The following is a 27,433-nucleotide window of genomic DNA, read 5'->3' as shown; positions in this document are numbered from 1 at the left end:
AACATTAAATTGAGTCAAATTAAAGTTGAAATTAAGTTATAAAGGAAGTAGTCAGAAACTTTAATAATTTGACTTCCTGAATGATTTATTTGTCCATATACGATTTCTAAAATAATTATGCACACAGCTGCATTTTTTTTTTATTCTTCATTGACCATATCCAGTTCTTTGAGCAATAACTAAAACAATATTTTATTTTTTCAGAGGTTGAAGAAAACTTTGCTTTAGGAATGTTCCCACAATACATAAGATAGGAAATAAATGTCTGATTGCAGGAGACCACACTGCTGGGACCTGTACCAATAACTAAAACAGAGGTCCCAAGCTCCCTATTCCTGCATCTTTCTGACTACAGTGAGAAGAAGTTTAAATGGAGACACAATCAAGCATTTGCTCAGCTGCCCCATTCAAAGTCTGTGGGACTGACAAGGAGTACACCATTAGGAACAACCCATTTAATACTTACATCTATGGGATAGAAAATAAGTACTGTACATTATTACCTAGAATTTTTTTTTTTTTTTTATAAACACCTTTGAAATATTTCATTTAAAAAAAAAAAGAAAAAAAAAAGGAAACCTTCCTTTTTGAACACCAGGACAACATGTCACAGACTGTCAGTGTGGAAAGCATAACAGTTGGAGATCCACGAGTCCCTGCTGGGGAAAAAAAAAGCTATCCTGAGACCACTGGATGAAGGCCCTACAAAAAAAATAGTGTGAAGTTAAAATTGCTTGCATTATCACAGAGATGTGAACATCAACTTCAAGCTGGGGGACTGTCTCTTTAAAAATCCAGAATGAATTTGTTTGCACCTTGGAAACAAAATGAATGTGGAACAGTAAGACTTCTTTTTTTAGGTTTGCAATACTTAGCTCAAATTGTCAGTTTTGTGAGGACAACTCCTGAGAAATGAAGCGTCTCAGACGTTCCAAATATTGACTGTACAATTCAATGTCATTATGTCCAGCACCCTCCACCCATAAAGGCTCTACAGGTTTGGGACAGCGCTCATAGAGTGCCAGGCCATGAGAAAAATCAATCACTTCATCTTCTGTCCCATGGATTATCAACACAGGAGATGTTATCCTTGACACCTTTTCAATACTGAAAAATAAATACATTTATAAATAAAATGGGAAACATACTTCCATTATATGCAAATATGTCACTTTGGGCACAATGTTTTTGAGAAATAATAACAGAACACACACATCTCTCTCCCTTGTTTTTTTCAGTTTCCAAAATGCGGTCACTTCTGGAGGGTTTTCCACTGTTGTGGTATCTCTAGGGCTCTGCAACATGGTGCCTAATGAAATCATTGCACCAAAATCCCTAAAGGTTCTGTTTCTGAGTTTGAGTAAAGTTGCACAGTAGCACCACATAAGGGATATTTCTACAAACTGCAGAGTGATAAATCAGACATCAGAGTAATAAATATTATGGTAGGTTTTGCGGTTAACCTTGTCTTTGACTTGAAAAGGAAAATCTGCATAAAAATTTGGAAATTTCACTTCCATTTTGAATTCCTGTGGAACACCTAAAGGGTTAATAAAGTTTGTATACACTGCTCTGAATCATTTGAAGTGCACAGTTTCTAAAATGGGGTCATTTATTGGGGTTTCTATTATATAAGCCCCTCAAAGTCACTTTAGAACTGAATAGGTCCCTAGAAAACAGAATTTTGAAATTTCCGTGAAAATCTGAGAATTTGCTGCTAAATTTATAAGCCTTCTAACGGAAGTGAACGGACCCTTAACCCCTTCCCGACATGCGCCGTAATAGTACGGCGCGTGTCGGGTCTGTAACTATGGCAACCGCCCGGGAGCCGGGCGGCCGTCATAGCCGCCGGGTGTCTACTGCTTTAAGCAGTAGACAACCGGCTCTAATGCCTCCGATCGGTCCCCGGACCGATCGGAGGCATTAACCCCTCCGGCGCTGCTGTCAAAGGCGCCGGAGGCGCCATCTTCCCGGCGGCGCATGGGCGCCGCCATTTTGGCAGGGATCGCCGGCTCCTGGAGCAAGCTCCAGGGCCGACCCCCCCCGTTGCCATGACAGCCGGGAGCCTTGTTAAAGGCTCCCAGCCGGTCTGCAAATTCTCTCTTTTGCAGGCTGGTGTATACAGCCTGCAAAAGAGATGATGATTTTTTGCAATGCATTGCAATGCATTAGCATTGTAATGCATTGCATTAGTGATCAGACCCCCTGGGGTTCAACACCCCTAGGGGGTCTAATAAATGCAAAAAAAAAAGTAAAAAAAAAAGTAAAAAAAAATATAAAAAAATATAAAAAGTATTAACCCCTTAGCGACCCTTGACGTAACTGTACGTCATGGGTCGCCTGGGGATGTATGGAGCGAGCTCACACGCTGAGCTCGCTCCATACACGGCAGATGCCGGCTGTATAATACAGCCAGGACCTGCCACTAACAGCAGCGGTCGGTGCCCGAGCCGATCGCTGCTGTTAACCCTTTACACACTGCGGTCAAACGTGACCGCAGTGTGTAAACGGCGCCGGCGGCATGGGCGCCGCCATGTTTTGCCGATCGCCGCCCTCCTGAACGTCACATGAGGGCGGTGATCGGTTGCTATGACAGCCGGAAGCCTATTGAAGGCTTCCAGGCTTGTCTCTGCACTAGATCTATTAGACGATGCCAGAGGCATCGTCTAATAGAAGTGCTGCGATTTTCCTATTCACTGCAATACTGTAGTATTGCAGTGAATAGTATGAGCGATCAGACTCCCTAGGTTTCAAGGTACCTAAGGGGTCTGATCATAAATGTAACAGAAGAAAAAAAAAAGTTTTTAAAAGTATTAAAAAAATAAAAAAAATATAAAAGTTCAAATCACCCCCCTTTCCCTAGATCAGCTATAAAAGTAATTAAAGAACATTAAACATAAACATATTAGGTATCCCTGCGCTCCAAAATGCCTGAACTATTAGAATATTAAAACATTTATCCCGTACTGCGAACGGCGTAGCGGCAAAAAAAATAAAAACAGCCAAAAAGCGTTTTTTTCAACACTTTGCCTCCTATAAAAAATTGAATAAAAAGTGATCAAACCATCGGATCTTTCCCCAAATGGTATCAATAGAAACGTCATCTTGTCCCGCATAAAAAGACACCACAACCAGCTCCATACATGGAAATATGAAAAAGTTACAGGTGTTAGAACATGATGACACAAATTTTTTTTTCTATTTTGCAAAGTTTATCATTTTTTTTAAAAGTATCAAAAAATTTCAAATACTATATAAATTTGGTATCACCGCGTTTGTACTGACACGTAGAACACAGGTAACATGTCATTTGTACCAAACAGTGAATGCTGTAAAACTTAAACCCATAAGAAAATGGCGCAAATGCATTTTTTCTCCAATTGCGCCTCATTCTGAATTTTTTTCCAGCTTCCCAGTACATTGCACAGCATATTGAATGGTGCCATTACAAAGTACAATTTGTCCCGCAAACAATAAGCTATCATGTGACTCTGTGAACTGAAAAATTAAAAAGTTATGGCTCTTGAAATGTGAGGAGGGAAAAATGAAAATGCGAAACCAAAAAATGGCCTGGTCCTTAAGGGGTTAAAAGTTCAAATCACCCCCCTTTCCCTAGAACAAATATAAAAGTAGTTAAAAACTGTGAAACATATACGTTAGGTCTCCCCGCGTCCGAAATCGCCCGCTCTACAAATCTATAAAAATATTTTTCCTGTTCGGTAAACGCCGTAGCAGGAAAAATAGTCAAAAGTGCCAAACCGCCGTTTTTTCACTGTTTTAATTCTGATAAAAATTTGAATAAAAAGTGATCAAAGCAATAACATTTCCCGAAAATGGTAGAACTAAAAAGTACACCCGGCCCCGCAAAAAAAGACGCCCTATGCATCCCCGTACACCTATGTATAAAAAAGTTACGGCCGTTGGAATATGGCGACTTTTAGAAAAAAAATTTTTTAACACCGTTTTGGAATTTTTTTTAGGGGTCAAAATGTAAATAAAACCATATAAATTTGGTATCCCCGGAATCGTACCGAAACACAGAATACAGGGGACATGTCATTTTGGCTGCACAGTGAACACCGTAAAACCAAAGCCCGTAAGAAAGTCGCAGAAATGCATTTTTTCTTCAAATCCACCCTATTCTGAATTTTTTTCCTGCTTCCCAGTACATTATATAGAATAATTAATGGTGGCATCATGAAGAAAAAATTGTCCCGCAAAAATTAAGACCTCATATGACTCTGGGAGCGGAGAAATAAAAAAGTTATGGGGTTTAGAAGGAGGGGAGTCAAAAACGAAAAACGGAAATCAAAAAATGCCATCGGCGGGAAGGGGTTAAAGGGGTTTTCTAGGCAAAAAATGTTTTGGTTTTTTTTAAAAGTGTCTATTAGTGCTACTAATGGGTTAATAAAACGTAACCATAAACTTTTTAGAGTGTTTTGAGTGATTTCTGGTGTCTCCTGCTTTAGTTTACAGTATTCTCCTTCCTGTTATGTAACTTCCTTACTAACCCTCTCACTCCCCTCCTATACACTGCCTCCCTGTCTCTTTAGCTATCCCGTCCTTCCCTACCTACTCATCCCAACCCCCAACCCATATTACATACTTACGCTCCACACTTCTTTCTGTGAGATGGCCCCTCCTCCTCTACTGTGTCTGTGCATGCTCTTCTCCAGCGATGAATCATCTCTACTGCACATTTGTGGATGCGCATTAGAGGTGATTGACTGGCAGCAGTGCACGCACACTGCTTGGAGAAGAGCGTGCACCCTGCCAGTACAGAGAGAAGCCATGGATGGTAAGTATGAGTGTAGTGAATGAACAACCCCTTTAAGGGGCTAAAGAACATTATGTACAGGTATGCTCAGAGAAGTGTATTTTACAAAGGCCTGATGTGAACAAGTATTTAATAAAATAGCCCATTCTGGCCAATTTTTTTTTTGGGGGGGGATAGTATAGTGTAGCATTTATAATTTACTGGCCACCTTTTAGTCTGCTAATCTGGTGCTTTGCATTATTAGTGAGTTACCAGTACATATAGCTATTATAGTGATTTTTTTTTTGAGATGGTGGTAATACACATTAAAACTCTCTCTACAGATATAGCATACATAGTACTGGGCCTAGGGCAGTGGTGATGAACCTATGGCACGCATCCCAGAGTGGTCACTCATAGTTCTTTTTGTGGGCTGGTGTGCCGTCACCCCAGCCAGGCCGCTCGATCACTTACTAACGGCCAATCTGGGACAGATCCCCCAGCGAGTGATCCAGTGTTTCTTTCAGTTGTATTTGCAAATGCACATACACCTGAAAACTGTCAGTGTAGGCCACAGGTCTGTGTGGGGCCATTGTGGAGAAGATTGTACTGTGTAGGGGCCCTTCACTATTTATATCATACAGTATCTGTGTTTGTAGCAGACGTGATATTAGTACAGGGTGTAATAACATTGCACAGACACTATAAACCAGATCCTGTGTGATGTAAATAGTGAACATTAATTGTTCAAAAGTATACTAAATGCAAACCTCTACATTTCAATACAAAGCTGTTAGTATCATTGAAAGCTCTGTAAAGCCTCATTGACACAACCGTATTGCAGGTCCGTAACTGTCCACAATTGTGGGTCAGCACAGCATTAAGGTTAATTTGCCGTGTTGCCTCTTTGTGATAAATTAATGGGTTTTGGGTTGCAATTTGGGCACGTGGTCTCTAAAAGGTTCGCCATGACTGGCCTAGGGAATGCTATCCAAAAAGTTCCTCTTTTCACGGTGGTTTATAGCAGGAAACAATCCCACTACTTTTGTTATTACACCAGGTTCAATCTACCCGTTTTTATACATTTATATAATTTTAACCATTTATGGTCACATTGAATCAGTGGAGCCGTGTGCAACAGCATCTGAAGAGATGTCCAGTCACATGGGAATAAGAACAATTGTGACGCTCCTAATCTCGAAATGCTAACAGTGCAGTAACCGATTTGGACTAAACAAGGAGGGTACATTGGTACATACATGCGTTCCACTGGTGCATATAGCTAGGCAATAGCAGGCTTTTCATACTTTACTTCTCCAGTACGATACCAGGTATATTTTACTTGTATCATTTCTCTTGGCTCCTTGAATGTATATTGTAAGCCAAGGGTAAGCCAAGTTTTTCCTGATACATTTATATACCTAAATCTCACCTGTTACCTACTACTTTCCTTTATCAACCCTCATTGGGATGCATCCATGAGATTTCTTCCCCAAGGTTTAAAATCTCTTTCTTTTCATTGGGACATAGATACTACCTATAGTTATATTGTGCTTTTATTGTTTATTTAATTTGATGTTTATATTATTTTAGTGTTTTTCCTCCTGTTTATTTTGCATTTCATCCATTTTACAATAAATTATATGTTTCCTGACCATTTTATATGAGTTTGTGTTTGTACTTTTGGTGAAACTCCCAAATGACTGATAAGCATATTGTATATTCCCCCGTAGATAACCATTGACAAAAGTCATAGCCTGAAACGTTTTTCGGATATTCAATAATTATCTATTTCATGTTATTCCACTGCCTGCAAGATTGACTATTAATGTGATATAAAATAACTTGTTATTCACTTCAATGAATTGGGTGCAATCAATAACTCGACTAGTATGATTGGCTGTTATTGGCCCCTTTACTGACAGTGCGGTCAAATACTATACTAAGGTTAAATAGCATATCTATAACATTGATTGCTCAGAAATGGTCGGGCGCTAGAGTGTAATAAAAGTTCCACAATCAGTGGGCCAGCACCTTATAAATACTGCTGAACTTAATGGAGGTGGTGAAAAGTCCTCTTTAAGATAAGACAAGAAAGGCCTACTATTCTTAGGACTACAAAAGATGGTGTACACTTTGGTGCGTCTTGAGATAATTAATTTAGCCTCAGACACTAATTTGTACAACTTTTTTTTTTTACAATTTAAAACATACACTGGGCAGTTCTAACTCATGTTTCTGTATTATTGACGGTAATAATAGCAAAGCATAACTACTTTTTGTCACTAAAATGACACCTTAATTACCTCATTAATACCTTATTGATGTACCCATTATTAGTCATGCTATGCATTCGTCATAAACAGATCTGACACAGTGTTATTCTCTTTAAATTTCCGGCTGTAAATTATTATATAGCACTTGGAAACTTACTTTGGAAATGCATCAAAACAGTAAGTTTTCCTAGTATCAGGAAATGCCACTCTCATTCCAGACGTCAGAGGTGAATGTAAAATAACAGCTGCACACTCATAACGAGATGCCAAATCTACTGTTGGCACAGTGCCAATACTCTGTCCATAAAGGAGAATATTTTCAGGGCAAATTCCATACCTACAGAAGAGAGATGAGAAAAAGCAAAAAAGATACATCATTGGTACATCATACTGTCAACTCTAGAGCAGAACTACAGAAGTCCTTGGAAAACAATTATAAATGGGTGTCACAAAATTTGAAGCCAATAAAAAACACACAAAACATTTTTTAAAAAAACCTTTTGGGTTGTTTGCATGCAATGCTTACTTTTAGGAATGCTCCAAGATCAGTAGGGGTCTGACACTCAGGAACCCTGTCAGTCAAATGTTTAACCCATTCCTGACCCCCTCCGTAATAGTACGGCTGATGTCAGGTTTTTAAATATGCTCCTCAGTGCCCAACATAGCCGCTGGATGTCTGCTGTATAATACTTACTCTTATTGCGGCATTACGGCCTCCGGCGCTTCGGTCAAACAACCGGTCTACAAACTTCTAAAAATACATTTCCCCGTGTTCATTTGCAGCCACTTGCATAACAAACAAAGTCTCATTTTGTGTTCAGCAGATAAAACAAAAATAAATATATAATTCAGAAATGCTTTGAAAGAACCTATGGTCTTGCCTGCATGTATTTCCTACTTGGGTATGCCTTAACTAGTGCATATGTACTTAGATATAGTATACTATGCAGTAAAAATAAGGAGCAACAATACAATTAGGCTTGGCTGACGTCTACGTTTGGGGACTCTGTTCCCCTCTCCACATGCAAAATGCAGAGAGAAAAGTTCTGCAAGCAGCATTTTTCTCTCCGCATTTTTCATGCGGAAACCGAGCAGAAACCACATGGACCCTATCAGTCTATGGGGTCTGCAGGTTTTCTATGGTAACCGCTTTTTTATGCGGATTGGGTTTCTATTCAGTGGGTGCCCAAGCGGACTCCTCGAATGGAAACCCATGCACAAATGTAAACCGGGCCTTACAATGAACAATTAATGTTAGTACAAAAATGCTTATTAACCCCTTGCTCACCAGCTTTCACACAATTTAGCATCTTTCACTAGTTCAGCTCATACAGAACATAGATTCAAATTATTACTATTAAACATTCCGAAAGTTTACCTATGAGAAACTGTTCAGACAGTCCAGTCTTCTAAGGGTTTGCTGTTCCTCAATTATAGATTACATACTGAAGTAAAAAAAACAAAACCCTGTGGGACTAGGTAACTGCAAATACAGACGACACATGGAATACATCTGTGGTTTTTACTCTCTCATAGGCTTCTATGGGTGAGTCTGTGTCGCAAACAATGAGCAAAATAAGACCTGCCCTGAGTTTTGTGGCACGCACTTATGGCTCGCTCACTGATCTGTGGTATGCATGGTAGTGTGCTTGGGCTCAAAGAAAATAAATGGGTCAGTGTGATATCTAGGAAAACACAGATAGCACACTGAACTAGCATACGGTCGTCTGCAAGGGGTCTTAGGAGTATATCAACCAAAGTAAAGACAATGGAAAACTGCATCCACCATCAAGAGTTTAACATTCCCAGGAAGATGCTGCATGGAAATTTTATCTGCTAAAAACTCTGATATCCTTTATCCCTTAATGATACAGACTAAAACTATCTTAGGGTGCATTCACTTGGAGTAACACGGCGCTAATCCTGGCACGATAACTCATGTAAGAATCAGCGCTGCAAAACAGAATTCCTTTGACTTCAATGGGTTCCATTTAATGTGCATAACACATTGAAATCAATGGGTTAAAAAGCCTCGCATTGATTTCAATGTGTTACGCGCATTAAACTGAACCCATTGAAGTCAATGGAATTCTGTTTTGCAGCGCTAACTCTTACACGAGTTATGGTGCCAGAATCAGCACGTGATCCTGAGGGTCCATTCACATAGAGGAAAATGGTATGGAACTTAAGCACTGAAAAAAAAAGCCTGCCATTGACTTCAATGGGTTCCTTTTTCTGCTAGCAGGAGGCTTTTTTTCAGCACTTAAATTCCACACCAAATTCCTCACCATTTTTTAAATGACGTGTTTCACTTTATGTGGCAATAACTGAGACGCTTTAACCTACCCAATTGATTGTAAGAATGTATTTTTGTGTCACTATGTGCTTCATGTTAGTGATAAACATTGAACAATATTTTTTTGCATTTACTCATAAAAAATAGGAAATTTAATGGAAATTTGGAAAAATTTGCAACGTTCAAAGCGTGAAATGTCCTGCTTTTCAGACAGATAATCAAACCAGCCAAATACATTAATACATATAATCTGCCATATTTCTGCTTTATATTGGTATCCATGTTTAATCATCCTTTAATTTATTTTGGACATTAGAAGGCTTACAAGTCTAGCAGTGATTTTCCAGATTTACAATAAAAATTTCCCAAACCCATTTGTTAGCCACTACTTCAATTCTAAGGGGGATTTTAAAAGCCTATATATTGGAAACCCCCGTAAATCACACTATTTTCAAACCTGCAACCCTCAAATAATTAAAAACAGCATTTGATAAGTTCATTACCCTTTATGCATTTCACAGGAATTAAAACAATATAAAAGTGAAATTTCAACATTTCTGTGGGGTGGGGTTCATTCAGCCCTAAAATTTACACTATTACAAGGGGTTAGAGAAGAAAATGCATCAGTTTGTTATGCACACAGTGATGTGCCAAAGGGAAGCAATTCCACTGGACGACGAAAAGCAGAATTTGTTGAAATAATTTTCAGGTGCCATGTCTCATTTGCAGATTATTTATTAATTTTTATTCATACTGTTTTGGGGTACATATTTTATTATCAGGCTTTATACCATATTTTGTGAGGCAATAACCATTACATTCAACATTTTTTTTCAAGATTTTATCATGACATTTACGGTGCAGGTTAAATAAGGTTTCATTTTTATTGCACGTGTTGTTATGGATGTTACACTATCAAATATGTATTGTTTTAATTGTTTTTATTTCTTTTTGCATAACTACTTTTATGCATACAACGAACATGACATAAAGGGAAAATAAAATACATATCACATACCAAATTCGCTCTGTACGGATCACATAATAACCATGTATTCCAAACCAGAAAAGACTAGAGAAAACTGGAGGAAATACTCAACATATAGTAAAAAAAAATAAACTTTATTGATAACATATTAAAATGGGGAAGGAAAGTTACCAGACAAAATAGGGGAAATCCCAAATACTGGAAACCAATGACTGGGCAGGTGTCATAGGATGTAAGGTAGCATGTAGTAGGTAAAAGTTTTAGCAATATACGCTTGACAAAATCAGTAGTCACTGAAGCCACATAATGGATAAAGTCAAATACGGTGATTATACTGTAAGGTAAAATGATAAGGCCACAAAGCAGTGCAGTCAATAATAAATGCAGTAAACTAGTATAATGAGTGGCCAATCACATACAAACCTATCTCATATAGATAGGAAAACCAGGTGTATATACCAAGATATCAAGTGTGAATATGAATACAGATGTAGTATACTAGGACAGCATGATAAAAGACTAGGTAGTAAGTAGCCAACATAACATGTAAAGAAAGAAGGGTAGAATGGACCGGCCACCTCACCGGATTAGCCAGGAGAGAGAACAGTGCTTGCTGTAGTGTTGATAAAAAGTCCTTTATTGGTGTACACACACACACACACACACAATGCATTTCTGGCTAAAAAGCCCTTTTTCAAGTGTATAAATTTCTTTCCACAGTGGTTCCGTGAGGTCCATTCTACCCTACTATCCTGACGTCTACGTGGCGACTGCACCTGCTGTTCTTGACTCCCTACCACCTGATCATTATATGCTTTTGGAGTGTTGTGTCGGTTACACAACCCCACCAGGTGAGGGGGCATTTCATTCTTTCCTTCTAAATAAGATTATTACCACGGTTAATGTGCAAGGATCCACTCGGTGTGGCTCTTCTTTTTTTATGTAAAGAAAGAAGGTAAGTTAACAAAACAGGGAACACGTGTGAAGGTACTGAGTAAATAGCAGCATATAGGGTTAACAAACCAGACAGGTTACAGCAATGACAGGCTATAGTGCAGTCAACAATAGGATTGAACAATATGACACATACCCATAGTAGTCAGGGACCAGAAGAGGGGAACCCTACCCCAACGTTTCGGCGATGCCTACTTTTATGTAGGAAAGGCTCATTTTTATTGGCTTTGATTTATTAATTTTTTTTAAACACTTAATTTTTGTGTTTACACTTTACATACGTGTATTGCAGTTGTACACAGGAAGTTAACCTATATACGCTTACGACCTTTTTTTGCTTGGCCGGATCAACAAGTTTTGTGACTCTGCCAGCCCAGGATCAGTGCTCCGATCCTGGGCTGTCAAAAAAAAAAAAAAATTTAAAAAAAATATCGGCTTCACCCAGCAGGAAAGGGGGTGAGGTGAGGGGCAGAATAAAGACGAAAGCTCTTAGATGCCGCCGTCATGTTTAATCACAGAATCTAAGTGGTTAAAACCCCTGATCAAAACTCAACTCTGACCAGGGGGTGCTGGTGCAGGGTGTTAGCTTGAACTATAGTATGGTGGAATGCATTAAGTCACTGACAACAGCTCTATACTATTACTATGTGTGTGAACTATACATCCTTTTATACTGTCCAGTAGTTCCCCCCCTCCCCCCCCAATGCAGTATAATTGTCCAAACTTGGCCACCACAAGGTAGAATATGCTCCAAAGAGCCTCAAGCTCCTTAGTCAAACCCTACTACATTCATTTCGATAAACATTCATGAGGTTCAGCCCTCCCGTTTGTTTCAATGCTATTATTATACTCTGGTTCCTCCTCAGACCCCAGAGTATAATAAGTCGTGGCCTAGTGGAGGTGAAGGAAAATAAACACTTATACTCTCCTTGCATCCCCTCTCCTCAGCATCCTCACTCTGTCCAGATCTTCACAGCATCATCTTCAGTTCTCTTCTTTGTATGACTTAGGTCGCGCACCTCAGACACTGTCTATTACTGAGCCTCAGCTGACACGTGGAATGCACTGATGTTGTTAGCGCATCCCATGTGGCCGCACAGGCCCGGTCACAGGCCGCGGAGTGACCCCTGGGGCATGTGACCTCAATCACAGGCTGAAAGAGCCCCAAAGAGAATGTTAGGGACCATCGGATGCCTGTCCTTAAGTGTGTTTAAGTATTTATTATTTTTTCCTGGGCAGGTTATTATTGGAAAGGTGCCCAGCGGCATGTACAGATATAACACTAGGCCCCTTCTCATGAAAGATATGTATAGCAGTTGGAAAAACAGGTTTTCCCCAACCACTATCACTGCAAGGCCCCGAACCCCTCCGGGCCTGGTCACACGTCTTGTGACCTCAGCTATTACACCTCTGCTATTTCTGAACCCATTCACAACTGCAACAGCAACTACCACAAAGAATATGCATGTAAATAGGACAAACACTTTTTACAGTGTTTTTTAAATATTACAGAAAAATATATTGAATTCAACAGTAAACATAATAGTATATAGATAAACAAAAACAGTGCTAAAATAACATCGGCAAGATTTAGAAGCGATTTTTTTTTTTAAATTTCAAGAAACTTGCCCAGCAGCGTTCTCTGAAAAAAAAAACATTTGATACGCATATCTCTATCAACGTAGGTCTCAGAAGGCTTCTATGATTTTGTTCACAGCAATACAAGGGCATTGGAGTACCATGTCCCGAAACAAGAAGTCGGTAAAGTACACTTGTCACTTATGTAGGTGGCAAACAAGCTACGACTAAGGAAGCATGTATCTTCCGAAAAGCGTCAGCCAGCTTGTTTGAAGTCGTCCACACCTTGAGGTCATGCTTGTCTTGAAGTGTTTCTCCATGTTTTAATTTTTACATCTTTATTATAAGTTTTATTATAAAGAAGAACTGGATTGCTGGATTTTTACTCCTAAGGAAGCCCGGCAAACAGAAGTCTAAAGAAAAATTAAACTGGATTAGAAGGTCAGTTTGCATCCAATATAAGTAAAAATAGCATGCATTTATTTATGTGCATTGCTTACACAAAGGATCAGCAACCTTCGGTTCTACAGCTGACGTGAAACTACAACTACCAGCATACATATTTCACTTCTATGGTAGTTTCTCAAAGAGCAGAATAAGTTTGCAAACTAGGATTTGTGGTTTCGCAACAACTGAGGATACCAAAGTTTGCTGACCACTGAGAGAGAGACAGAGAGTGCGTGAAAGAGAGTGCGAGAGAAGAATAGAAACACATATGTATAGCTTTGGAAGGACGTATGTAATGCAGAAGAAAATGTGTGTATAAAATAGTATCTTATCATTTTGTGTGTCCACAGGGAGGGAGAATGGAGCAGGCATGTGTCCATCTGTCCTAGCAGGTGATCCAACTTGTCTTGAATGAACAAGGTGCATGAGTAAGAACTTGGAGTCTGACTATGGCTGCTGAAGATGTAGTGGGCTGGCTGGCTACGGAAAACGGGGTTTGGGTGCATTCAGACTACGTAACGCCGGGCGTGTATGAGAGCCGTACACGCCGGCATTACGGCAGACTGCCGAACACTTCCCATTCACTTCAATGGGAGCGCTCGTAAACGCCGCTGTTACGAGCGCTCCCATTGAAGTGAATGGGAAGTGTTCGGCAGTCTGCCGTAATGCCGGCGTGTACGGCTCTCATACACGCCCGGCGTTACGTAGTCTGAATGCACCCTTTCTAATACAAAGGCCTTTCAAAACCAGTTCAGAACTAAATTAGTCCTTTAAAAGTGAGTTTTGGAAAAGTTTTTGAAAATTTATAAAAATTTCTGTTTGACTAGTGACCCAAAAAAAAATTAGGGCGATTAAAATTTCATGGCAACATAAAGCAGAGATATGGTAAATTAGATATGGTAAATTATGAACTAATTTGTATGATATGTTTATCTGTATAAAAAGTAGATAATTTTTAAACTTTTTTTTTAACTTGCATAGTTTTTAAAATCTCCACAATAATCTCAAAATCGCTTTGGTGAGTTAAAGTGTTTCAAAATTACCGCTGCATACAGTGACATCTCAAGCTCTGTCAGGAAGTCAAAAATTAGCTGCGGCAGAAAAGGGTTATAGAGGCAAAAACACTAATTTTCTATCCCTGCACCCCTCACCTGATTCTCAGTCACTCCCCAGGCTTCTAATATGTATGCTGCCCTGATATCCCTACCATCCAGCTGCTTCACACTGATTTGACTCCATCTTGACTTTTAAATTTTTCTTTGCTATCAATCACATGATGCACATCACCACATTGGCAGCTATAGGACTGTGTATACCATTACTGCCCCCATGAGTATTATCTGTAATCTGGTTGCCTTGGGCAGAGAGGGGGTTTGGGGGTACTTATTCGTGCTTAGAATGGAATAAAATGAATTATATGAGATTTACCTGGTACGGAGTCGCCGTACAGCTTTTCCAGAGGAAAGGGTTATTGCCGTCAGGAGATGCGGCAACGGTCATCAAATGAACTTGAAATTCAACAGATCCGGCGCCCGGTGGATTTGCGCGAAGACCAAGTGCCGTACAAGTTACGGGTTGAGGTCGGGTAATTGGTTCGAGGGATCCCGCCTTACTTTCATCACGATCCTCCGTTTCATGTACTGCTGGTGTAAGGAGCTGACGTCAGTTGCCTGGTGTGAGGAACAACTAGAGATGTCGATCTCGGCAACTGTCGATTGGAACAACTACATGAGGCAGGCATTTGCGGTGGAACTAGCGAGCCGTTCTGTAAACCAGGTAGGCGGCGCAAATAAGGTAGTCAAGGTCGACGAGAGCGTCTTCACAAAGAGGAAAAACAACGTTGGCAGAGTACTACCTCAGCAATGGGTGTTTGGTGGAATATGCAGGGAGACGAAAGAGTGTTTCCTGGAATTGGTGCCGGACAGAAGTGACTCTACCCTGACATCAGTCATTAGGAAACATGTGGCCCCGGACTCCATACTACATTCTGACTGCTGGAAGGGATATGACACAGAGGTCCTCCGGCAAGCCGGCTACCGACATACCACTGTCAACCATTCGCGGAATTTCGTTTTGTTTACTGGTGACAATCGATACTCACTGGCCGCCGCAGTAGTAGGATAAGATGAAAAGGCATGTAGTAGGATAAAAAGTATTGGCATGTAGTAGGATAACAAAATGTAGTAGGATAACAAATAAAATGTAGTAGGATAACAAATAAGTACCGTAAAGTGAAACACACAGATACCTTCCTTTAGTTACTCTGCCTATTAATGTCAGGCATTTGGGGTTATTAATTTAGTTTCAGTAACTCCATGTGCCTCACATTAATAACAGTTAACCCCATCATGTCCCTCATATTAACCCCTGTGTGCCCCATATAAAGGTTAATAATATGTGAGACACATGGGGGTACTAATAAAGGACCTTAATTATGAAGATACCTAATTATTACCTCCATATGTCCCACATATCAGTAACTCTTATGTGGGCACACAGTGGGTTAATGTGAGGGACATGATGGGGTTAACTGCTATTACTATGATGGATTTACTAAGCTGCAATGCACACGACCAGACTTTTTATCTGCAATGGCAGATTTCCCCCCTCAGCTGAATACCCGAGTCGATAAGTTTTCCCAGTTTTTTGTGGTAAAATTAGGAGTTTCTGCTTATATTTGGGTCGGCTTATACTCGAGTATATACGGTAATTGCAATAATTTTCTAAGAGAAATACTTTATTTTCTGGAATAACTTCAGGGGTGCCAACACTTACGGCCACTATTTTATGTTTGGATACTTGTATTACTAGTGGTTTATGCATTTATGCATCAGAACTGGGTAAAAAATATGCAAATCTATTCTCCAGGATGTAATTAGGAGAACAGTGCACTCTATGTGCTGCCCTCTAGAGGGCAGCATCCTTAACATCATGCATTACTCAGTTAAAAAGTCTACTATCATGATGCGGATTTAATTGCCAAATTAGTATTTCTATTCCAAAAGGAACAGATTCCCAGCTATGGACAGCGCTGTTTTGGCCTATTGGGCCTCCTCAGCATAGCGAAGGGATACTGCTTTGGCAGAGTGAGAGACTATAGACCAGGGTAAGGGGATAATCGTACAAATCTGACTGTACACATAACTGTATACATAATCGTACACACTGACTGTGTACGATTACATCAGAACTGTAATTCCTAAACCGTTTCTCCAATTAGGATGTAAATACCCTCAAATTTAAGCTGAGAGTCTGCGCCTTAAAGGGGCTCTATCACTAGGAAAAGTCATTTTTAACTAATCACACCTTTGCATAGCCCTTAGAAAGTCTATTTCACACCTACCTTTTGTATGTAGATTGCCTCACTGGTTTCTGAATAAGTTCGTTTATATTCATATGCTAATTAGACTAGTGCACGATAGATGGTGCACACCTCTCTCTATTGTCTTCTATGGGAGACGGCTCCTGCTGCTGCTGATGACTCGCTTCCTGTTTGCTTCACACACATAGAAGATAATGGGAGAGAGGAGGCTGCTGGGAACTTCCTGAGCTGGCTGGAGGCTCATTAGCATATGAATAAAAACAGACTTATTCAGAGACCACTAAGGCAATCTACATACTATAGGTAAGTGTGAAGTAGCATTTCTAAAGCCTATGCAAGCATGTGTTTAGATAAAAATGACTTTTCCCAGTGATAGAGCCCCTCTAAGCCCATATTGGCTATATAACTGTATCCTGAATATGTTATGGTAAACAGTCAAAATGGCAGTGACACACATGCTCCAGGATTTAGGAGTGGCACGATGCTTAGTCATGTGACTAGCACCAGAACAAGTGGTGGACCGCAAAACAGCTGTTGCCCTATGAGTATCTTGCTTGCTCCTCTTGCCTGGCTAAAGAAGACTGAATGAGGATTTGTGAGTGCTGCGGTTTTCTTCCCAAATTAACAGTAAACACCTAAAATAGTTAAAAACTGAACTTGGGAAGTTTGTTAACCCTTTAAAAGGTATCCAAGTTTTCATTAAAAGTTAACATTTGTGCAGGGCCTTGCTGGGCAGGCTGATCTATGTCTGTATATGCTTTTATGCATAATGTCCTATCAGTTCTGCTGCTAATATCCCCATTATGGCTGCATCACAGTTAACATATCTCTTAGGCAGTGGTCATGTACAATAATAATCTATTACCGATAATATAACAAATTTTATTTATATAGCGCCAACATATTCCGCAGCACTGTACAATTTGTAGGGTTCAAATACAGACAGATACATAACAAAGAACGTCATTTCACACAATGGGACTGAGGGCCCTGCTCGCAAGAGCTTACAATCTATGAGGTAGAGGGGGTGACACAAGAGGTAGCAGGGGCGGCATTGCATATACAGTGTTCAGACAATTTTGTAATAGAGGTTACTGTCATTACACAAACATAAAACTTTATGAGCCGTCACCAGTTGTGTCCTTTAACGTGGATGCAAAATTTAAAGTGTTTGCATATACAGTCATGGCCAAAAATTTTGAGAATGATACAAATATTAATTTTTACAAAGTCTACTGCTTCAGTTGTTCTAATGGCAATTTGCATATACTCCAGAATGTTATAAAGAGTGATCAGCTTAACAGCAATTACTTGCAAAGTCAATATTTGCCTAGAAAATGAACTTTATCCCCCAAAACACATTTCAACATCATTGCAGCCCTGCCTTAAAAGGACCAGTTAACATCGTTTCAGTGATTGCTCCATTAACACAGGTGTGGGTGTTGATGAGGACAGGGCTGGAGATCAATGACACCACTGGACACTTTAAAAGGAGGATGGTGCTTGGCATCAATGTTTCTCTTCTGTTAATCATGGTTATCTCTAAAGAAACACGTGCAGTCATCATTGCACTGCACAAAAATGGCCTAACAGGGAAGAGTATCGCAGCTAGAAAGATTGCACATTCAGTCAACAATCTATCGCATCATCAAGAACTTCAAGGAGAGAGGTTCCATTGTTGGCAAAAAGGCTCCAGGGCGTCCAAGACCAGCAAGCGCCAGGACCGTCTCTTAAAAGTGTTTCAGCTGCGGGATCGGGCTACCAGCAGTGCAGAGCTTGCTCAGGAATGGCAGCAGGCAGGTGTGAGTGCATCTGCACGCACTGTGAGGCGGAGACTCTTGGAGCAAGGCCTGGTCTCAAGGAGGGCAGCAAAGAAGCCACTTCTCTCCAGAAAAAACATCAGGGACAGACTGATATTCTGCAAAAGGTACAGGGAGTGGACTGCTGAGGACTTGGGTAAAGTCATTTTCTCTGATGAATCCCCTTTTCGATTGTTTGGGACATCTGGAAAACAGCTTATTCGGAGAAGCCGAGGTGAGCGCTACCACCAGTCTTGTCTCATGCCAACTGTAAAGCATCCTGAAACCATTCATGTGTGCAGTTGCTTCTCAGCCAAGGGAATCAGCTCTCTCACAGTCTTGCCTAAAAACACAGCCATGAATAAAGAATGGTACCAGAATGTCCTCCAAGATCAACTTCTCCCAACCGTCCAAGAGCAGTTTGGCAATCAACAATGCCTTTTCCAGCATGATGGAGCACCTTGCCATAAAGCAAAGGTGATAACTAAATGGCTCAGGGAACAAAACAGAGATTTTCGGTCCATGGCCTGGAAACTCCCCAGATCTTAATCCCATTGAGAACTTGTGGTCAATCATCAAGAGACGGGTGGACAAACAAAAACCTACAAATTCTGACAAAATGCAAGCATTGATTGTGCAAGAATGGACTGCTATCAGTCAGGATTTGGTCCAGAAGTTGATTGAGAGCATGCCAGGGAGAATTGCAGAGGTCCTGAAGAAGGGTCAACACTGCAAATATTGACTTGCTGCATTAACTCATTCTGACTGTCAATATAAGCTTTTGTTACTCATAATATGATTGCAATTATATTTCTGCATGTAATAAAAACATCTGACAAACACATAAAAACCAGGGGGCAGCAGATCATGTGAAAATATAATAGTGTCATTCTCAAAACTTTTGGCCATGACTGTAGTGTATGTGTGAGGAGAATTAACCCCTGCTATCTGAATTTACTGTGTAAAGAGAAAAAGAACCACTCCCCCTTTACTCAATGCAATTCCGTCTTGCTTATCTAATGGACCTATGGATGAACCTTGTCTTAAAAGTTAGTGACCATTTAAACCTTCCCTGACATCCGCTGTAACAGTACGACAGATGTTGGGGATTTAAATATGGCGACTGCCATAGCTGTCAGGTTTCTGCTGTATAATACAGCAGAGACCTGGCCCTAATGGTTGCAATCAATGTCCACACTGATCGCTGGCATTAAGGCCCCAGGTGCCTCGCTCAAAGTTGATTGTTTGGATATTTAACCTGTTCCAGTCCCTCCCTTGTTCTGCAAAGATGTACTGGTACGTCCTTGCAATCAGCGATGCCATGATGCGGCTCACCTCTGACCTAGCAGTCACATGATCCGCCAGGGATCAGAGTCTGTTAGAGCTGCTGGGTCTAACAGACTCTGACGTACCGGCCCCAGTTACAAGGAAATCAGCCTCCCCCACAAAAAAAAAAAAAAAAAAAAAGGATCAGATGTCCCCAAAAGTCTATAATGACCTTATGTCACAATGTACAAAAAAAAAAGTAAAGAAAGTAAAGTAATTGAAAAAAAAATAAAAAATATTACGCCAATAACACATCCTTATTACAGGTTCTAGCCCCAACCCCAACAACAAAATAAAAATTACCATAATGGAGAGGAAAAACTATTTTATAAAGTATTGTGCTATGAAAAGTGAAAAACAGACGGTTTCCCTCCTATTTTCCGGGATATTATTATAATAATAAAAAAATAAAGTCCTACGTGTCACAAAAAATCCCCCACAGAAATTAGTTGAATAACGCAAATGATAAAGATGTTATAGTCCTCAAAACCACACATGCAAAAAATCTGAAAATGTGTCTGGTCCTGGACCAGAAATCGGCCCAGTACTTCAGTTCTTAATGGATACAGCAAGGAATCCAATAGTCCTGGCTTTTGCTTACTAAACATTCATTGGCATTGGAATGCTGTGTTTTAACTGCCTACCCTCCCTGCTTTCCTTTTTGTTTATTGTCTTGTGATGTCCTATATAATCTGTGTTTCTGTCTGGTCAGATCTTTCCAGACGCTGGGTGTTTAAATATGGCGGCCGCCATAGCCGCCAGGTGTCTACTGTTTTATACATTAGACACCCAGCACTAATGCCCCTGGTCAGTGCTCGCACCGATCATGGGCATTAACCCCTCCGGCTTCTTGGACAAAGCTGACCGAGGCGCCATTTTCCCAGTGGCGCATGGGTACCACCATTTTACCGGCAATCGCCAGCACCGAGAGCAAGCTCCAGGGCTGTGATCACGTTGTCATGACAGCAGGGAGCCTTGTGAAGGCTCCCCGGCTTGTCATTCAATGGATTCTATTGTAGGCTACTCTATGTAGCCTGCAATAGAAGAGCTGGGTTTCTGCATTGCACCGGTACGTCCAATCAGGACACAGCAGCTGCACGGACATCATGCAGCTGCTGAAGCTGGGAGCCGGCTGTAACTTCATAAGAAAGTCGCACAAATACACTTTTTCTACAAATCCACCCCATTCTGAATTTTTTTTTCCAGATTCCCAGTACACTGTAAAGTATAATTAATGGCAGCATCATGAAGAAAAATTTGTCCTGCAAACATTAAGACCTCATATGGCTCAGAGTGGAAAAATAAAAAGTTATGGGGTTTGGAAGGAGGAGAGTCAAAAATGAAAATCAAAAAATGCCGTCGGCGGGAAGGGGTTAAATAGATATGACTCACCTTGTACGTAAAGCTTGCCAAGCTGCATCAATATCTGCATATAGGTTTTTTTCAGAGGGGCGCCCTGTGCTAACCCCATACCCAGAGTAATCATATGAGAAGATGTTACAGTTGATGCGTGTCCCTAGGCCCAAGTAAAAACTGCTCATCTGTCCTAAATCCACTGCATTACCATGGGAAAAGAGGAGTGTGAACCTGCAGAAACATAGCACAATTTTGTAAAACAAAGCTCCAAAAAGTTCAAAATACAAGCCAAAATATATTCCATATAGTGAAAGCAGTACAGTGTTGATAAAACAGATGGCAAACTTTTACAAATCCACAACCGTTACATAGTTGATTAGGTTTATAAAGAAAATAAGTAACAACAACAATAAAAGAAAATCGAGATCAACCTATCAGTCAGGTACCTGTATCAGTCAGGTACATCCTTCATCACAGCAGCGCCTATCGCGCTGTGCTGTTTGAGCGGGGAGGAACTCCCCCCCCCCCTCCCCATAAGCACTGTGAGCAGAGGGAGGGGGCGTTCCTCCCCACTCACACTGTACAGCGCTGCTGTGGAGAAGGACATACCTGACTGACTGTCAGGAACGCCCTTCTGACTGTAAAGAGCTACAGTATCGGGACCAATAGCTCTTTACCCAGGGCACAGATCGGGAAAGCTGATAGTGTGCTGAATTCAGCGTGCCGTCAGCTTTCCAGCAGTATATAGAACTGCCTGTGCCCAAATCGGTGAAAGGTCCTCTTTAAGAAAGGCTATTCGTCTCCTACCTGTAGTTGTCTACTCCACGTTGCCATTCCGTAGAAATCCCGGTTCTTGTCGGTATGCAAATGAGTTATTTCGCAGCACTGGGGGCGTCACTAATGCTGCAGACTGCGCATGCCTACAGGCCACGAGAAAATGGCCTCTTGCACAGTATTGTAAGTGGCCATTTTCTCGTGGCCTGTGGGCATGCGCAGTCTGCTCTGCCCAAGGCCTAGAAGTTACAAGCCACCGCCGGAAGAAGAGGACGCTGCTGACGAAGATGGAGGCGGCGCTGGAGAGTTCTCTCGTAGCATTGGAGATGCACCCAGTGCGGTTTGAGCGCTGGGGCCTGCCCTCAGTGCTGCAAAAGAACCCAACAAAAAATCGGGATTCCTACAGAATGGCGACACGGAGAAGACAACGAAAGGTAGGAGAAGAATAGCCTTTCTTAAGGCTATTCAGACGTGTTCTTCAGAAAAAAAAAAAAAGTTTATATGATAGGATCCCTTTAATAACTGATGAATGGGTTGAGTTACAAAAACATAAAAAATTAAGTGCATCCATTTTTTTTTCCACAGACAGTTAAAAACTAATACAAGAGACACACAAAGATATCCAGAAAAATGATGAAAAAATTGACACACTGATGGAAAACGGGTATCAAAACCTTCCTTTGCATAAGGAAACCTGCTGTGCATACACACCACCCAGGTTCTTCTACATCACAGACAGGAACCCAGACCAATATCTCACTACATTTTAACTCACACCAACAAGTGGTCAAGATTGGCCTCGGGTTGTAAAGCCCCATAAGAATATGAACCCATTTATCAAATTTGACCTACACTGTGTGATCAAAAGTATCCAGACACCTGGCTGAAAATGACTTACAAGTTTGTGGCGCCCTCCATAGGTAATGCTGGAATTCAATATGGTGTTGACCCCCCCTTAGCCTTGATGACAGCTTCCACTCTCGCAGGCATACGTTCAATCAGGTGCTGGAAGGTTTCTTGGGGAATGGCAGCCCATTCTTCACGGAGTGCTGCACTGAGGAGAGGTATCGATGTAGGTCGGTGAGGCCTGGCACGAAGTCGGCGTTCCAAAACATCCCAAAGGCGTTCTATAGGATTCAAGTCAGGACTCTGTGCCGGCCAGTCCATTACAGAGATGTTATTGTCGTGTAACCACTCCGCCACAGGCCGTGCAGTATGTACAGGTGCTCGATCGTGTTGAAAGATGCAATCGCCATCCCCGAATTGCTCTTCAACAGTGGGAAGCAAGAAGGTGTTTAAGACATCAGTGTAGGCCTGTGCTGTTATAGTGCCATACAAAACAACATTGGGGTGCAAGCCCCCTCCATAAAAAACACGATCCACACCATAACACCACCGCCTCCAAATTTTACTGTTGGCACTACACATGCTGGCAGATGACGTTCACCGGGCATTTGCCATACCCACACCCTGCCATCGGATCGCCACATTGTGTACCGTGATTCGTCACTCCACACAACGTTTTTCCACTGTTCAATCATCCAATGTCTCCTTACACCAAGCGAGGCGTCGTTTGACATTGACCTGCGTGATGCGTGGCACCCAATCACCTGACCACATTCGAAGTCCGTGAGTTCCACGGAGCGCCCCATTCTGCTCTCTCACAATATCTAATGTCTACTGAGGTCGCTGATATGGCGTACCTGGCAGTAGGTGGCAGCACAATGCACCTAATATGAAAAACATATGTTTTTTGGGGGTCTGGATACTTTTGATCACATAGTGTATGTTAACTTACATCGTTATAAATGTGGAACGTTTTAACTTAACCAAGTGATTTTGAGAATTATTTCTTGTAACACATTATACTTCCTATTAGTAAACATTGGCAGGTATTTTTTGCATTTATGATCTAAATATGAAATCTGGTGAAAATTTTAAAACTAAAATGCACTGCTTTTCACAACGACAATTATACCACTCAAATCAGCTGAAAAATATCTTATATATTATAACATATATATACTTTATGTGGGCATCATCTTTTAATGGTCTTTGAATAAATTTTGGACATTAGAAAGCTAACAGTTTTTTGGGCCAATGTGTTAGAACCCCTACATAAAAAATAATTTTTAAAAATGAACCCCTCAAATAATTCAACTGCCATTTGGGATGTTTGATAACGTTTTAAATATTTCACAGGAATTAAAAAAAATATATATATATTTTTTTATTAAACCCATAATACATTTAGTCCTGATTGTTACATAATCAGAAGGGGTTAAAGCAGAAAATGCATTTCACAATGTATTTTGCAATTTCTCCCGAGCATTGAAATACTCCACGTTACATGCATGTAAACTGTTTGGACACTTGACAGGGCAACAAAGGAAATGAACGCAACTGAGCTTTTGAAGAGCAGATTTTGCTGGAGTCATTTTCAAGGACCATGATACATTTTCTGAGCCGGTGGAAGCTCCCACTATATGGCCCATTTTAGAAACTACACCCCTCAAGGAATTCATCAAGGATAACAGTGAGCATTTTGACTCCACGACTGGTTATTAATATTGAGATCAGACCTCTAGGAGTCTAATAAGTGAAACAAAAATAAATTACCATAAAAAAAATCAAAGAATTAAAAGTAAATCTTCCCATTTTCAAGGCCCAATTCTGCGTAACACATGAAAAGTCAAAGTACTCACTATACCACTTGATTAATTCCTTGAGTGGTCTAGTTTACAAAATGAGGTCATATTGGGGGGGGTTTCACTGTTTGGACCCTCTGCACATGGGACATAGTGCTGTAAACTAGTCTAGCAATATCTGTCCTCCAAAAGCTAATTAGCGCTCTTTCAGTTCTAGGCACTGCCATGTGCACATACATCAGTGTACCAGCACATATGAGTTAATGTTATGTTCAGAAAAAAAATTGTGTAACAAAATGTGGGGAGCAATTTCTACTTTGGCCCCAAACTTTTCATCTTCACAAGGGGCAGAAGTTATATTTGGTTAGAAAAAAAGTAATTTTTCATTTTCATGTCTAAATGATAAAAAAGCGTGGACTCAGTCACATGACGGAAGAGCCCCCGGAAAGGATGCTGAGCCCAGGAGAGAAGAGTATAACAATAACAATATATAGTGCAGTGGGGGAACCCATACCCTGCTGGGCCTGGTCACATCCCCTGCGACCGCGCTTGTTATGCTGCTTCTTGTAAATGTTATAATGTGCAAAAAAATAAATTAAAGGGATTCTACCACTAAAACACATTTTTTTCTAGTTAACACGTCGGAATAGCCTTTAGAAAGGCTATTCGTCTCCTACCTTTAGAAGTGCTCTCCGCCGCGCCGTTCGTTCAAAATACCGGTTTGTACCGGTATGCTAATGAGTTCTCTCGCAGCGATGGGGGCGTCCCCATTGCAGCTCGAAAACCGACCGTAACGCCGCCTCTATGGTCTTGCGTATCCTCCCCTTGCTTCTTCAGCGTCCTGTCGCACGCCTGCGCAGTACGCTCTGTTCGGCGAAGATTGCCGAACGTACTGCGCATGCGCAAAATTGCGGTCCCAGCCATAGTGCGGGCACTGCAATTTCGCGCATGCGCAGTACATTCAGCAATCTTCGCCGAACAGAGCGTACTGCGCAGGCGTGCGACAGGACGCTGAAGAAGCAAGGGGAGGATACGCAAGACCATAGAGGCGGCGTTGCGGTCGGTTTTCGAGCTGCAATGGGGACGCCCCCATCGCTGCGAGAGAACTCATTAGCATACCGGTACAAACCGGTATTTTGAACGAACGGCGCGGCGGAGAGCACTTCTAAAGGTAGGAGACGAATAGCCTTTCTAAAGGCTATTCCGACGTGTTAACTAGAAAAAAATGTGTTTTAGTGGTAGAATCCCTTTAAAGGGATCCTATCACACAGCCCCTTTTTTCCTTACCTTTCGTTGTCTTCTCTGCGCTGCCGTTCTGTAGGAATCCCTGTTTAATACCATGCAAGCTGCCATTTTCTCGTGGCCTGTGGGTATGCATAGTCTGCTCTGCCCGAGGCCTAGAACTTACAAGCCACTGCCGGAAGAAGAGGACGCTGCTGGAGAGAGTTCTCTTGCAGCATTGGGGACACCCCAGTGCTGCGAGAGAACTCATTTGCATACCAACAAGAACCAGGATTCCTACAGAACGGCGGCGCGAAAAAGACAGCGAAAGGTAGGAGAAGAATAGCCTTTCTTAAGGCTATTCTGACGTGTTACTCAGAAAAAAAGAGGCGTTGTATGATAGGATCCATTTAAAGGATGTTTAAAGTTTGATGCCAAAATAAAGATGATATGATAAATTAGATTTATGACCTAATTTAGGTGGTATGTCTGTTTTAAAGATCATTTCAAACTTTAAATATTGGATATTTTTCACCAATTTTTCTTTTTCTTTAATTAAACACAATACATATTGACTAAACTTTATCACTACCATGATGTACAATATGCCACAAAAAAAAAATCACTTTTGTGAGTTAAAGCATTTCAAAGTTATTACCACAAAGTGAGATTTGAAAAACAGAGCTCTGTCAGGAAGTCTAAAACTGGCTGCAGCGGGAAGAGGTTAATTTGCCATTTTTCTTTCTACATAAATCTTAATGACATGAATTTTTTACTAACACTGGGTACACACTAGCGTTTGGCCAGCGTTTGGGCTTTCCATACCAGTTTCCTCGTAAAGTCATCAGAGAGAAAGGCAAGCGGACCCAAAGGTCTGAAACTTGAACGTTAGTGTGAACATAGCATGTGATCCTAACAAGGAAGATATAGAGCAAAACAATACCTTGCGCCAGGAACACATCGGACATACATGCAGGCAATTCTGTTTCCTCGGCTACTCTTGGTCATAAATACTTCTATATTGTCCAGGTCATGCTGGGTATACTGGAAGTCTGTCCTGTCGGTTAGATGAAGTTTCCATCGTCCCATAATCTCTGTTCCTCGTCCACTTGTACCCCTTGAAGAGGCATCTTGCTCTGGTACAATGGCGTAGGTTGGTATTGGAGGCAAGAATGCCAATTTTGCTGCAATTCTCCCAGGACATGGTGGGCAGCAAAATAAACAGCACAACTCCTTGATAGAAAATCCGTTCATCTCTTAGAATAAGGGAAAAAAATAAAAAAGACTTTTTTTCAGTGAAAATAGCTATTTCCACAAATATTAAGATTTTACTCATACCATGTTACTAAAGGTAAAATTGCCGACATATGTATAGATTACGTACATTTGCCTCAGATTATTTGTGTAGGAAGAGCTGAGAATTAGAGGTGGACAGAAGACTGTGCGGCACCGCAGCTTCTCTCTGAACGAGTCTTCCTCGGGTTCATGATAAAGCACAATGGCTAAATGGAAACGCAAAGCTGCTTGCAATGGGCACCCATAAGAACGGACTCACTCCATCCGAATATCCGACTGTCTACGGGGTTCAGTGGACCGGATATGACTCCCAGCCTGGAAGTGACGAGGAAAGACAAGAACGGGAGCAGAAACAGATGGAGAATCGAGCAGAGGCGAAGGAGGGGTTTGGCGTAC

At 41.1% G+C, this 27,433-nt stretch overlaps 1 protein-coding gene across 2 annotated transcripts; it reads right to left on the bottom strand.

Annotated features, from left to right (window-relative positions):
• ABHD17A (abhydrolase domain containing 17A, depalmitoylase) lies at positions 1-27,433 on the bottom strand. 2 transcript variants are annotated; one of them, XM_075283665.1, is made up of 5 exons: positions 27,126-27,433; positions 26,685-27,026; positions 21,135-21,329; positions 7,190-7,369; positions 1-1,107 (listed from the first exon to the last, which is right to left on the bottom strand). In XM_075283665.1, exons 2-5 carry the CDS (start codon positions 26,993-26,995, stop codon positions 885-887), a joined length of 909 nt encoding a protein of 302 aa, XP_075139766.1. In that variant the 5' UTR covers positions 26,996-27,026; positions 27,126-27,433; the 3' UTR covers positions 1-884. The 2 variants fall into 2 exon arrangements, with proteins under 2 accessions (XP_075139766.1, XP_075139765.1); XM_075283664.1 differs by having other exon boundaries at positions 26,685-26,997.

This window comes from Leptodactylus fuscus, chromosome 1 (genome assembly GCF_031893055.1).
Source record: "Leptodactylus fuscus isolate aLepFus1 chromosome 1, aLepFus1.hap2, whole genome shotgun sequence".
Lineage (NCBI taxonomy): Eukaryota > Metazoa > Chordata > Amphibia > Anura > Leptodactylidae > Leptodactylus > Leptodactylus fuscus.
This window is presented reverse-complemented; position numbering and strand designations above follow the sequence as displayed.

Bases quoted from the DNA above. Each gene is read 5' to 3' on its own strand.
- ABHD17A (XM_075283665.1), bottom strand. From the start codon at position 26,995: ATGAACGGATTTTCTATCAAGGAGTTGTGCTGTTTATTTTGCTGCCCA. The intron at 7,370-21,134 runs GTGAGTCATATC...TCTCTTCTGTAG, and splicing joins TGGCAAGCTTTACGTACAAG to GTATGGAATTTGCCCTGAAA. The intron at 1,108-7,189 runs GTAAGTTTCCAA...TTTATTTTTCAG, and splicing joins TGTTTTGATGCATTTCCAAA to TATTGAAAAGGTGTCAAGGA.